Source organism: Pavona decussata, unplaced genomic scaffold (assembly GCF_977016875.1).
Source record: "Pavona decussata unplaced genomic scaffold, jaPavDecu1.1 SCAFFOLD_51, whole genome shotgun sequence".
Lineage (NCBI taxonomy): Eukaryota > Metazoa > Cnidaria > Anthozoa > Scleractinia > Agariciidae > Pavona > Pavona decussata.
The window spans coordinates 1,829,821-1,843,034 of NW_028145473.1; the positions used below are offsets into that span (position 1 = coordinate 1,829,821).

Here is a 13,214-nt window from a genome sequence, read left to right on the forward strand (position 1 = left end):
TGTACGTAGCTTTAACTTCAAACTTGCTAGATTTTTCTTAAATGTCCAAACTCTAAAGTTCAGGACTCAGCCAAGGTTACACTTATCACTTCTGTCAATCTTTCTGGTGAGATTCTCAGTCAGAAAGCAGAAAATATACCTTATCAGGTTCAAAAGTTCATTTTTGTACTTGGTGATTGGTGCATGTATTTGGATCCATTTTGTATGTTCTTCTGTTTTTTTTTTGTGGTTCATTACATGTAATTGTTGCCATGTTATGGTGATCAGTTATAAAGATGTTTGATTGTTGCTAAGTTGGGTTAATTTTGAAGTTTATGGTTCATCTGTTATTGAAAGGCTCAGGCAATTTTTGACAGTTGAGTCTAACGCTGGAATTTACACTGTAAACAGTAGGTATCAGAGCAAAATATGGCTCTGTAGCTTTCATGTGAATGTCATACTTTAGGATTTCATCCACAGACTCAAAAGTTAGAACCATCTTGTACAGCATAATAAACAGCACAACAGGAAAGTACTGCTCAGTAGCTTTCATTTGAATGGTCACACTTATCACACTTATCAGGATTTTATTTACAAACTGAAAACTTTACTTAGTATCATCTTGTACAGCATGATAAAATTTATGCAATCACAACAATAGGATTTAAGTTCTGCTCAGATCAGTTGATCAGTGGCTTTTGTTTGAGTTTTTCAGTGCATGGAAACAAAGAGCTGCATGTACACATATTCCAATTCCTTCCTTTATGGCCAATTTAACACAATCTACATGTATAACATCATTGCTTCCTTAGACAAGAAACCTGACTCCACATTGTCTCTCTTCACCCAGGTGTATAAATGGGCAGCAGGGACACACTGCTGGGGGTAACCCTGCGATGAACTAGCATCCCATCAAGGTGGGGGGGGGGGGGGTGGGATAGCAATACTTCTAGTTGTTTCATGCTGCAGAAACCATGCTATGCTCCAGCCATGTGCATAGGCCACTTAGGCTCGAGTGCGACTTTAATTTACCTTTACCTTTACATGTATAATAAGGGTCACAAATATGGCACATTCTTACAAGATGAAGTTGTGGTAACTAAAGATACACCGTACAGTGTCCTTTGGCAGTGTTTGGAGGCAAATATTAATACTACCGGTAATTAGTTTATTGTCAATTTTGCTTCTTTCTCAGACGATGATCTTGAGAGTGGATACCTAAGCCCAGAAAGTGACTCGTCCAAATCACAGACACAGAGATTGCAAAATGTTCATAACTTGAGGATGCTTGAAAACAAGGTAAGGGGAATGTCAGTGTATTGTGCTACATGTAAATAAATTGAACAGCTCAGGGCATTATAACCAACGTAATCTGTATTTAATAGTGCATTTTAGATCACGTTTGGTTGTTTTGGCCCAGATTTCTTAGATTTTTTGTACAAGACCCTCAATTCCTTTCGGAGTCATTGCGTGCCCAAGATCTTTTCGCTTTGATGGGGTTCATTTGGAGGAAAAACCCCTATTATGGGCAAGATTTCTATTTTTCAAACAAAAGGGACCACAAGTGCTTAAAGCAGCAGATAATTTAGACATGGATGCAATGTTTCATGAAGGAATTGACGGCAGCATGCAAGAAATGCAAATCGGAGCTTAAACAACAAAAGCTATCTAAAAACTGCTGTTCAAAGGGACGGTTATGCAGTTCTTCAGTTGATTGTAGAAGACTGTGTAAGATATGATTTATAAATATTATAATGTCATGTAGCGTAAAAAGGTCTGGGTTCAGTGATAGTGAGCTGAAAATAACTCTTGGTCTTAACTGAACCCTGTTCAGGCAAATCCCTCTATTAATATTTCTTTTGTTCCCTGCTCAAGAGTCAGTATCTGACTTTTTCAATACAATTCTGTTAAAATTGCATGGCTTCTTTGCAAGTGCAGCTTAAGCACTGGTAAATGGGCTATGCTGTTCAATGTACATTGTATGTGTGCAATCATATAAAGTTTAAGAGCCAGTATTTAAAACCGTGTACCTTATTCTTAAATTTCGCAAAAATTTTCTCGGCACCTTTCGCAAATCTTTAATTTCGCGATTGTGGAGAAAAATTGTTTTTGTTGGGAATTTAATTTCGCGAAATTGACGATTAAGTGACTTTATTTTTTCTTTTTTACAAAAATTGTACGTTAATCAACAAGCGAAGCAAAACCAATATGCTGTCCCTCAGCGGCAGCTGTATTCCTCTAAAAGTCAGTGTTACAGTAATAAAAAAAGTCTTCTTGTTCTTCCGAGTCATTATCGAGTATCGAGAGTATCGTTACATGTCCTTTCTAGGAGATCTCAATAGAACCTTCAATCCTTTCAAATGGATCCTCACGTGGAAGACTAAAGGATTCATCTAATAGTTGGGCGATGCCAGCCTTTTCCCACCCCTTAGTGACTGTAAAAAGGATGTATTGGAGGAACTGTGCGAAGATGATTACTCAGATGCCGAAGCAGAAGAACTTGAGGCGAATCTTGACACTGATTAACATCTAAAGTTGATAGATGATAGCTCCTTGTACTAACACCTTGTGTTAAAAATTGTTTAGGACCCTTGAAAACACAAATACATGTCCATTAAATTTTGCGAGATTTCGCGGTCGTCATTTTTCGCGGGTCTTTAAGTTCGCGAATTTTTTAAAATCGCGAAAATCGCGAATTTAAGAACCTGTGAAAATTAAGGAGAATAAGGTATCTCTGAAAAATGTAATTTTGGTCTTTGTTGCTCTGTAATGAAGATAACCTGGTAAATAATTTGAAAATTTATGTTATAATGAGGAGGGTATGTTTATGCGCTGATATGGATACTGTCCAGGATGTGATATTCATAATAACATAAGTCAATATCTTTCTTTTTCGCAGTCCAATACGGTACGCATCAAATTCGAGTTCAAGGGAGAGAAAAGGTAGGATTAACATACCTTAAATGTTCGAATTAGTGCCCGGGGCACTTAGTTAATTTTCTGCGTCAAGAGGGGGGCGTTAATTTGAAGAGGGGCGCTTATTTGAAGGGAGGCCCTTATTTCGTTTTTCAAATTTCGGCCTCAGGCTAATATTGTCTTTATTTCGAGTTTAAACATGAACTGTAACAAAAAGTAAGAAAACTGAAACGAATCTGTAAGGAGAATGGGTGCAAAGTTTCACGAGGAATGTACTAAAGTAAAAGTGCCTATGCACTCACATGGATATTTCCCTCGAAGAAATGAGAAGAAAACCTGAATGACTTTAATGGTCTGAGATTTCTACTGTTTGGTTTATTCATTAAAGATGCCTGTACTGCATACTGTATATTCTTTGTTTTTTTTCCCCTTGGGGATGGGTGGGGGGGGGGGGGGGCACTTATTTAATATTTTTTGCCTGAAGGGGGAACTAATTCAAACACATATGGTAGTCTAGAACGAGGACATTTTTAAGCCTAGTTGTTGGCTCATTGCCAATTAAAGAGTGAGAACTCTCAGAGGGTAAAGTTGTTAACTACTATTCTATCCCCAGATAAGACTATAATGCTGCAAGCTTTCCTTTTCAGTGATGTGTAGATTGATTATTGATTTGTTATAATTGATTTTCACAGAATCATCCCAATCCCCAGGCCAGTCATTTTGTCGGAGCTGCTTATTAAGGTTGAGACAGCTTATGGACAGGAGCTTTCTATGAATTATGTCGGAAATGAGGTACGGTATTGTAACTGTACTTTGCATTCTGTACTTTGTGCTAACGCTGCATTGTTTGACAGCTTTACTGGTTAACGGTAATGTGGAATCATAGAATGCAAGCAAAGGTCATGTTACCTGAGCGAGCACATGAGAACTCTCCTCAAAGTCTCTTGGGCATTCCCCATGTTCAAGTGTTAGATGTAAAGCCTTGTGCTGCTAGATACTGTCTTTAGTCGGTGTCTCATAGTTTGAGTGGAGTACATTTACACCGGGAGCCTGGTTTGGATGGGGGGTGGGGGTTAAAGGTTTTGAGATAGGCATTGGTTCATTAGAGAAGAAATGGATAAGGTACAGCTAAGTGGGGCTGAGACAAACAAACTTTGATAGAGAAGCGTTTGACTGTTTAGTATTACACATATCTGTTTCCCATATACTCCAACTCTTCATGCATTAGATACAGTAGTAGGATCTTTCCATGTTCAAAATGTCATAATTAAGCTTCACGTGTGCAGATTACATCTTAAATGGACTTAAACCTCCCTCACCTGACAGACCTTCCCATTGATCTTCACTAGCAAAGAAACAGCTGTCGTCATCACTCCCTCTCCATAACCTTAAAGAACCATTGTCTCAATTTTCACATTCCCTCCTTTCGTAAGCCTTGATGAACCAAAAACGGGCAGGATTGGGTTTTTTCTATAAAATAACACTGGTTGAAATAGTGATGCTGGACCCTACCTTGCAAACATTTTGGTCCTGGTAAGCTGAGAGTCGCTAGAAAAAAAGGAGGAAAATGAGTTTCGAAGAGTTGCCAAATCTTGCTACCGAACCAAACGAGTTTGGTGCCTTATGGCTATTGAAAAAAAATTTGAGTTGGAGGATTTGTTGGGGATAGTAGCCGCAGACAACCATGTCTATATTACATGTAAATGACCATGTCTGCAAAGGGAATGCAATTATAAAAATAATCTCTTAGTTTGCAATAGTGAATGAAATAGGTGCACCACTGTTGACACAATTCTACAAGTTGTATACATGTATGTTAATATTATCATTCTATCTGATAATTGTGTAGCATTAAAACCCTGGAGTTAGTCGCCAGATGGCCAGTAATTAAGGAAAATTTAACCACGACGGTTGCATGGGCTGGTAGTGTAGACATCCCTGTTATAAAGAAATGAAGGAAATGCTTAAAAAAGTAATGTCACTATTAATAACACATTCAATAATCCAATACAAAAGTAGCAATGAAGATATGACAAGGAGACCTCAAGAAACCATCGGGCTTATATTAAGAAGTCACCTTAAAAACACAATAAATACAAAGTAGTGCTGCATATGTGCAGCATGAACAAATCAGACTTATTTCAATAAAAACTTGTACAATGTCTGCAGGAGCAATGTTCTTGTTTTCTTTCTATAGATTGCAAATGCAATACCTATTTTGAACCAGTCAGACCTTGACAAAGCTATTGAGATTTTGGACCGAAGCCAGCACCTTACGAGTTTAAGAATACTGCTGTCGTTGCCTAATGGAGTTACTGAGCATACCCTTCAACACAAGACGGGGACAAGTTCTTCAATGTTGCCTCCTGGTAACCCTAAAGTTGGCTCTCTCTTTGGAATTGCAAGCAAGCCATTTTATGTGAGTGAGATTATTTAGTGTAAATCTCATGAAGGTTTTGTCCGCACAGATGCTTTTCATTTGAAATGGAAACTGTCCTTTGTGTTCCATACGCACAGCGTCTGACCGATAGGGAAAACCTTTGGAAATGATTTTAGAGTAGAACCTTCAAAATCCGTGTTTAGATAATGGGTAAAAATATGGTGACTTCAGTTTCACTTTCTGTACATTCTGCTGAAATTCTATTTTCAGGAAAGGAAACATGGTGTTGTCTTTTCTTTTATGAGGGCCGTACAGGGGTATTTTCGTGATGCGTGATTAGCTGAATTTATTTCCCATGAAACGTTGTTGTAATCAATTACATGTATTCTTCGTAATCCGTGACCTGAAGGATTTGCGTGACCTGTGGAGAGCTTGAAAATGAAATTTTCATTTCCGTGATCCGTGATTTCCTATTTTTTCTGTTCGTGAACCGTGCAAGAGACCCCCCTGTATGACCCTCTTTTATGTGTTTGAGAAACTTAACAAGAGCCACTATGCACTTTAAATTTATGATTCTCACTTGGTTACTAAGTTAACGTCATTAACAGGTTGTCTCTTAACTCATACCAAACTACATTATACATGCATACATGGGGCTGGGGATTTTTCCATGGTTGTTCCAAGTCCACATGTAGAATACTTTGATCAGAGCAAGTATGCTTGCATCCTTAAATTCTTTTGACTATCTCTCAGGGGAGATATGGAGTGATGAAAGCTTGGATTAAGTCATTTGGAACCTTGCCAATCACTATAACAGGCAAAGGAAAGGGAATAGTCCAATTTACAATGTGTCCATTCAGAAACTGTCCATAACCCTCCCCTCCCATGGAGGTTTGTTTGGTTTGGACCCCCTTAGCCCATGAAAATTACCATTGAGCTTCATTTCTTTCATTGATAAGTTTGGCTTTTGGAACCCTTTCCCCTCAGAATTTTCAGTACCCCCCTATTTGGAGGAGCAGGTATGGATATTTTCTCAAAGTGCACAATACCTCTCCTCTACCAGAGCCCTTCTACATATACAGATATCTAAATAATTTAGATATCTGTATATGTAGAAGGGCTCTGGTAGAGGAGAGGTATTGTGCACTTTGAGAAAATATCCATACCTGCTCCTCCAAATGTGAATTATTCACAGTGACTTTGTAAACTTTGGGCAAAGGCCTCAGATGTTTCAAGTTCAAGTTCAAGTCCAAGTTCAAGGTTATTCAAAATTCAAAAATTTAGCAAAAAAGAGAGACTGGCCCACAGGTAGTGAGAGCTAATCTAGGCGGGCCAGACTTACAACTGTTTAAGGATAAAATATAATTAAAATTATTACTTGGTAAACTGTAGTTTTCTTCAGTGGTTTAATGTTGGAGAATTTTTATCTGTTGATTCATACAGTAACAAAAGTGTTAAAGTGTTCTTCACTGTTCTTGTGATTACAGAAAAGAGGACGACCTACAAGATACGGCTTGGGATATAGGTGAGTTAAGAGTCCCCAGAATCAGCTACAGCTGTACACTGTAGGTAGTGGTCTGAGAAATGGCTTTAATTTATAAACAGATAAATTAAATATTAAATTGAAATAATTTTGGCTAACAGCCACACACTCACTAGAGATAAACATTATTGTTATAAATAGATAATGTTAATCCCTTTGGGGTCAAACTTCAGCACGTGTTTATCACAAGATTGGTCAAATTTTTATTTTGTTTGTGATCAGTCAAAATATAAAACCACTGACAATGTTTTCAACATAATTTAATGACCTAAAAAGTATTCATTTGAGAGCTCTATAGTGGTGTAATTTTTGGAGCAGAAAGAAATTAAAAAAAATGAAAGTTGAAGATCATATATGACAAAATATAATGTAGTTATGCAAGGCATTCGTGCTTGCTGAGGAAACAGAATTTGTCGTGATGATTTTCAGGTAACGTAATCAATGAGCAGTGCTTTCATTATTGGTTTTTCCATAATTTTGTGGGATATAGTATTAGTACAATAATTATCTTCATCTGTAGAGTTAAGAATTGGTTCATGCTTAGCGTGCATATATCGAGTTATGGATGCACGCAGGAAGTTTGGAGAGCACGAGAGAAGCGTAAGAGTAAGTCGAGGCGTAGCCGAGAGCTACTCTAGCTTCTTGAGTGCTCTCCAAACTTTCCAAGTGCATCCATAACTCGATATACGCACAGCTAAAAGCATGAACCAATTCTTTTATAACATAGTGAAAATAAAGTAAATGATTCCTGGAAAACAGGTTTTGTTCCTGATTAATTACAAAATTCTCTGTACAAAAAAAAAAAAGACAAAAATGGTTTCTCATATTGGTTTAATCTTAACGTTTCATTAGGCTTCAAAATCGATCTTATAAATATACATTTTTTTATGGTGTTGTCTCTCTGTAAAAGTTTTTTAATAACACAGCGCGCGTGCTTCCCCCATCTGACTTGCACACGTCATCGGATGGACGCATGGCCGTGCGTATGTTTAGAAATGTACCATGATGACGCCAATAGGAATTAGATTGGGATGCACGCGCGCTATGTTATAATTCAAGTTTTTTTTGCCAGTGTTGTAAAAAAATGCTTAATTTATGAGTGAATCTTCCATTTTGTTGACCAATGTTTTTTTCCTCTTTCAAGTTTTTTTTCATTTTCATTTTTTGTTGCCGGAATGTTTGAATGTTGCACAATCATGTGAGTTACGTAGGTACAAAAAACAAAAAAAGGTATAAGAATGAAATGGTAAATGAGACACATTTCTTCAATCAGTCACCTTGAATTTGAGGCAAAAAAGCTTTTTTTCTCCTACACTCTGCATGTACATCCATAGAATTTTCTAGAAATGTGTGCGGGAAAGACTTGTTTGCCATCTGTTTATCTGTTTACATGGTGTAAGGTGATATGAATGGCGTACAGTTTAGGACCCAACAGAAGTCTTTTTATTTAATACACTGTATGACCGTGAGCAAACAAAAATTACTGGGTTTAAATTTTGTTGTCCCAAACATCTCCCAAACTCCAGAATAAAACAACTAAAAACTGTAAATTCATTGACAGCATCTAAACTTTGAACTGCATTTGCCAACCAGAACTTTCCACTTCAGTGGGTAATTACACGTGAAAAAACAAAATCATAATTATAGTATAATAAGTTATTATATAATTATAATGATTGTTATGATCATATCATAATGGTAATTGGACTGAATCAAGTACAGTTCCAGGAGTGAAAAATTGGGAGTCAGTCAGGAGTAATTTTAAATTAGTGTAACGCATAGTATATGAGAGTGATTTGCAATTTTGAGCAAGATTACCCTGAGTTGTATGACATGAAGTCCATTTCCAATATTAATTTATTATCTGAAAAATACATCTTTCATTTATTGACAAGGCTTAAAACATAATAGCACATTTAGTTCACATAATGCCACACATCGACATTCAGTATGCAGTCATGCATGTAGATTCAACTCTAAAGTAATTTTTGTTTTTAGGGGATTCTGATTATGCCTGTGTCACTAACTAAAAATATACCTCTATTGATATTATTGATTGTATCATTGAAAATATTCAAGATTATTAAGGTTATAGGAAATGAATCTAATAGTATTTTTCTTGTTAGTCATTAGCATCAATGCACGGACTTATTTTGTCAGTCTCACCTCGGAACAGTTGAGAAAAAAAAATTAAAATACTGTCAGTAGAACCCATCTGATTACCCTTGAATGACATGCCCTAGGTGTCCAATTACAGGTATCTGGTTTAAAACGAATCGCAATTGGACACTCTCACAGGGTACACTCATCATGCAATAATATGCACCAGGAAACCAATAATTAGAATCAAGCATTTGTTATTCAGCATAGCTATGATTGCAGTCATGAAAACATTCACTGAAGTTGCTGATTAATAATAAATTAGGCATCTTTCCAGATCACAGTCAACGCCGGATGAAATTGCTTACATGGCTGTGGATCCACCCAACACACCCAGTCTGTCAAGATATAACTACATCCAGTATATGTCATCAAGCAGTATTAACACCACGGGGCGCAATTCACCTCCGCCAGGATTCCATCATGATCAGATCCCACTCCAACCTTTTCACATGGTCAGGGTAAGGGCTGTTTCTCGTTTGATAGTGCAAAGGATGTGTGAGCAATGAGAAATATCATAATGGCGGCGTATATCATAAAACCTCTTTCTGTGATTAACCTCATCTGCAGGAAACTGTAAGAGAAGAGGGGAATGATAGAGAGAAAGATGGTTACAGTGGAGGAGAGATCACTTCCCAGGGCCAAGTTGTTCAAAGCACCATTAGCACAAATCCTGGTAAACAAGGATGACAAGTTATAGGTTTTGTTCACAGTTAACCCTGGATTAGCGTAATTGGGCTTTGAACAACTTGTCCCAGATCCATTTTTGGCTCTTTTCATTCCCAGCCGCCTTTACTTTTTGAGTTGTGATTAGCCCCTAGCTTCATTTTTATCCCTTTGTTCAAATCAGCTTTTAACAATCCATTGTATCTCTTGGCTGACCTTAATGATTTAAATGAAATGATGAATGACTACCCAAGCCTTAAGTAAAAAATGTTTGAATTAATTTCTAATTATGCATAGAGCTATTTCAATTAACATTGTCGGTGCAAAGCATGAAGCTAAAAGACAAGACCCAAAGTTTACGTGGGATTTTTATGAATAAATTCATCAAAATCAGTCATGTGTGGAAGACAACAATATGTTGTAATTAGCAGTACAATGACCTGCACGTGCAGGGATGATTTTGATGAAATTATTCATAAAAAATAATCCCAGAAAACATTGCGGTCTTGTCTTTTAGCTTGATTTTAATCCGACAACGTTAATTGAAATAGCTGTATACATGTATTGGAAAAGAGTAGCTATTGCCAAAAGGCATTTAAAAAATAAATCACTTATAATTATTTAAGTGTCAATGTATTTAGTGCAGAGCACTTGTAGCCTGGGACACTATCCAGGTTGAATTGGATTTTTTTAAATATTGAGTTACGCAAAAATGGACAAATACTTACAAATAAGGGCACATAAATACGTAAAGGTGATAGTGAAAATGTCTGAAGCTACATAGGTAAACATTTTTGACAGTCTGGCATCTGTGTCCATCATTTTCAACTGTGAAACTGTAAATGGCTTGACTGTGGGAGTCATGTCTTGAGTAAGTAAATTATGATCATCCGGGTGAGTGTACATGTAGTCCTGTGAAGGACTGTTAGAGGTGGCATTCACTGACGTTTTGACAGCCTTAGTGGAAGTTATCATCAGTTCCAGCTGAATTTTGAATCAGTTGAAAAAGGTGATCAATGAAAGCAACTGTAGTTTTTTAAATAGAACATAATAAATGCCAATCAACCAAAATCTGTAGAACATGACCTTAAGTAACACTACATCTCAAATTATGTAGCACCTGGGGCTTCAGTTATGAGAAGTTGTTAAAGGTGTGCATGTACATGTACACTGTAGTTTGTACCTAATATTTATCATAATATTATAATGAACAGTAGTTCTTTCTTTTCTGAAAAGGGTGAGGGAGAATTCATTCCTGAAAGCCAAGATCATGTGGTATGTAACAAAAGTTAATTGGAAAGATTTTTACAAAAACTAATCAGTTAGTAATTATTTAACATGGTTATAAAATATAGGCAAACTTGCTTGATTTACAAAATATTAATTAGACCCCAAATATCTGTATTTTGGAATATTGTGAGCTTCATCAACATGCAAAATTAAAAATCTGAAAGTCCAAAACCCAGCCACAGATTACCTTTGACACTGGTCTCATCTAAAGTGTAAGACAAGCGATGAACACTTCAGAAACAAAGAGAAATTGAATGAAAATCTACCAATCAAAGCCCAGAAGTGTGACCTGTAGGAGGCAAGTGTGGGTACTAATGCCCTGAACTTATACAATCCCTTGTGACATAACTTACACGAACTTTGAAAGTGAGGCCAAATAGCTACAGTACCGCTTGAAACTATGGGACCATTTGCACGCGGTAAAACCTCGTCTTTGCCGAACGTGATTGCCGCGAATTCACCGCGGTGGGACGAAAACCGCAACCGCGGCAAAGACGAAAGCAACCGAAAGCCGCGGGGAATTAGACGCGGCAATGCCTCGGTAAAAATGCAATAATGACTAATTACTATTGTCAGGGTATTGTCAAACATTATCTCACCTTTCATCCTAAAGAAGCCCTCAAACAAAAGAATTTGTAAGACTCACCGAATCGGAAACGGAACGACCGATAACAATCCGTTTGGCAGTCACCGACGAAAGTTTCTTATTCTGCATTTGGGGCATGTTCAGTTTTTGTCACGCTACAGGCAATAATCACAGAGCAAAAGACATAGTTTCAGTTTTCTTACTGTTTTCGCCACACAGTCAAGAAAGATATTCTATTCGTTTGATAAACGTCCTAGGCCTGATAACCCTTCCTACTGATGTAAACAGTAAAGTGTGCAACAAAGTTCAATCAAAATAGCGACGCTGAATTCAAAATATGCAATCGGATTTCAGTACGGACGCGGAGAAAAACAAAGTGAAAATCCCTCCAAATGTATTGCCAATGTAATCCGGATTCGATAAACTAAAACTTCGTAATAGATTTGATTCGGTATCGAGTGTGAGCGATAAGATCGATTCACTTGGAGCAAACACAAACGCGGAAAATTACCGCAACGCTTAATGTAATACTATTAATATTTACTTTGGATAAAACGAAAACAGCAAGTTTAGCAAAAGCGAAAAGCCCCTTCCGATGTTTTAAAGCGTTGAGAGAAGCCGTCGTTTGGACGTAAAAAGGACCGTGCCATGATGAAAACACCGGGAAGATTTCAGTCACGTGCTAGGCAACCAAATTCCTTCACGTGTATCAAGTTTCATTCCGCAACAACATAACGCGGAAAAAAAAATTATAGTAAGTTAATTTACGGCGATTCTTGGTAGGAAACCTGGACGCTTGCAGTTTGTTATTCAGCCACAACGGGAGTAGTAGTGCCTTTTCACCTATGCCCAACTAGTTCCATTGTAATTCCTTCAAAAAGACCTGGAAGCGCAATCTTCTTTAGTCGACTAGCATTCGAGCTTTCACTGACCTTTGCGTTGCTTCGCGTATCGAAAGGAATTGTGCGAGTGAAGTTTAATGAATTGTTTTGCACGTTAAGCAAATAATTTTTGGCATAATCCGAAATATTATTACATTTACCAGTTCAATTCACGAGTTCGCTCACAGAGCGCTTTGATTATTTCCCTTGAGAGCGAGTGCGCTTCCGTGAAATTTATCACACCTAAAACCCGACAGTTCGCTTATTGTCCTCGAAGAACATGAAAACAAAGCGAACAATAGCCTATTCAAACCCAACCGCGTCCTGCCTTTCACCGCGGCTTAAGTCAACCGAAAAAAACCTAGGTGAAACCGAGGTTTTTATTGCGGTTAGACGAGGTCTTGCCTAGGTGAAACCGCAGATCAAAACCGGGAATCGACCGAGGCAAATTCGCGGCAAATGGTCCCATAGTTTCGAGCGGTACTGTAGCCTCCTACCAGTTTGGATTCTTAAACAGCTGTGCTCTTGTGTTCTTGTTTAATTGTTTGCTTTACATGTCCTCACGAGCAAGCTGCTAGCTTTAAGGAGGCTTGGAAGGGCTTTCATTAAACAATGGAAGAGTCTATTAAATTATCTTCCTCCTTAATTCCGATCCAAAGATGTCTGTTTTTGCCAGTTCAGTAAGGATTAATTTCATGGATAAAATGTTACTATGGTTATGGTTATTGCAGTTTAGGGAGACAAAATAAAATGGAACAATAATTTGTTGTTTTTTTTTTTTTTCAATGCTTTAATCTGGTAATATGAAAAAGT

At 37.4% G+C, this 13,214-nt stretch overlaps 1 protein-coding gene across 3 annotated transcripts in view; it reads left to right on the forward strand.

Moving 5' to 3' along the window:
- The window catches only part of LOC146481030 (mitogen-activated protein kinase kinase kinase 3-like), a 32,593-nt gene that overhangs the window by 3,131 nt on the left and 16,248 nt on the right, over positions 1 to 13,214 (forward strand). For 2 of the 3 annotated variants that reach the window (XM_085108744.1, XM_085108743.1), the window contains exons 3-9: positions 1,175 to 1,278; positions 2,879 to 2,922; positions 3,588 to 3,687; positions 5,093 to 5,314; positions 6,763 to 6,800; positions 9,244 to 9,439; positions 10,881 to 10,919. In XM_085108744.1, the coding sequence (XP_084964870.1) occupies positions 1,175 to 1,278; positions 2,879 to 2,922; positions 3,588 to 3,687; positions 5,093 to 5,314; positions 6,763 to 6,800; positions 9,244 to 9,439; positions 10,881 to 10,919 (743 nt within the window). The remainder of the gene's footprint in view (positions 1 to 1,174; positions 1,279 to 2,878; positions 2,923 to 3,587; positions 3,688 to 5,092; positions 5,315 to 6,762; positions 6,801 to 9,243; positions 9,440 to 10,880; positions 10,920 to 13,214) is intronic. The other variant, XM_085108745.1, reaches the window with a different exon arrangement.